The sequence below is a fragment of the Alligator sinensis genome, unplaced genomic scaffold, assembly GCF_000455745.1.
Source record: "Alligator sinensis unplaced genomic scaffold, ASM45574v1 scaffold1860_2, whole genome shotgun sequence".
Lineage (NCBI taxonomy): Eukaryota > Metazoa > Chordata > Crocodylia > Alligatoridae > Alligator > Alligator sinensis.
Genome location: NW_005843035.1, coordinates 16487 through 17461, shown reverse-complemented (window position 1 = coordinate 17461; position 975 = coordinate 16487). Strand labels below are relative to the sequence as shown.

At 67.8% G+C, this 975-nt stretch overlaps 1 protein-coding gene across 1 annotated transcript in view; it reads right to left on the bottom strand.

Moving 5' to 3' along the window:
* PLCB3 (phospholipase C beta 3) overlaps positions 1–975 on the bottom strand; it is an 11242-nt gene that overhangs the window by 9417 nt on the left and 850 nt on the right. Inside the window, exons 2-4 of the mRNA XM_025193248.1 lie at positions 823–923; positions 633–731; positions 120–291 (exon numbers count right to left, since the gene is read on the bottom strand). Coding sequence (XP_025049033.1) covers positions 120–291; positions 633–731; positions 823–923 — 372 coding nt within the window. The remainder of the gene's footprint in view (positions 1–119; positions 292–632; positions 732–822; positions 924–975) is intronic.

The following is a 975-nucleotide window of genomic DNA, read 5'->3' as shown; positions in this document are numbered from 1 at the left end:
TGACATCGGGTTGGGGGGGGGGGGCAGGGGTCAGCAGGGGGGCACTGGTGCCCCTCACTCCTGATCCGCAGCCCCCCCCATTGTGCCCCAGTGCCCCTCGCTCCCGACCCGCAGCCCCACTCACCGCGCTGCAGGAACTGGGGGTTGGTCTCGTACTTGCGGATGAGCTGCTGCACCTGGGCCCGGTCCAGGGGTGGGAACAGGACCTCGTTGAGCCGCGGGTCGCGCTGGCGCTGGTTCAGGAAGTCCTGCAGCTGGTCCAGGCTCAGGTAGGGCTTTCCTTTGGCCCCACTGCGGGGGGTGGGGGAAGGGGGGTCAGCAGGAGTCCCCCAGATCCCCTAGACAACCCCTGCCACCTGCCAAGGGGCATCACTCTAGAAACCCACCGGTATCCCATAGTCCCTCTCCGCTCTCCCCACCTAGCTACTGCCTCTCACTCCCAACCCGCAGCCCCTGCCCCGCTCAGCCCCTCTGCTGCCCCTCGCTCCCAACCCACAAGCCCTGGTGCCTGCCCTGGTGCCCCTCACTCCTGACCCGCGGCCCCTGCCCCGGTGCCCCTCAGTCCTGACCTGCGGCCCCTGCCCCGATGCCCCTCGCTCCCGACCCGCGGCCCCTGCCCTGGTGCCCCTCACATCTCCAGCAGGATCTTGTCGATGTCGGGGCGCAGACAAAGCTTATTAATGAACCTCTCGAACATCTCCAGGGTGAACTCGTCTGGCTTGATGGACTGGGTCTGGGGGGGGTGCAACAGGAAATTGGGGGTCAGTGGGGAGGCCGGGGATGGTGGAGGGCCGGGGGCCTGGGCGGCTGGGGGGGCTCCATCCTCTGTGAAATTCAAAGCCACAGGACTCCAGGGCCGTCTCCACTCGTTTCTTGTCGGCTGAAAACATCTTCAGGATGCTGCAGGGACAGGACGGGATGGGACAGGTTGGGAGTGAGGGGCAGAGGCAGGGGGGGGGGGCGCGGGGGCGGGGG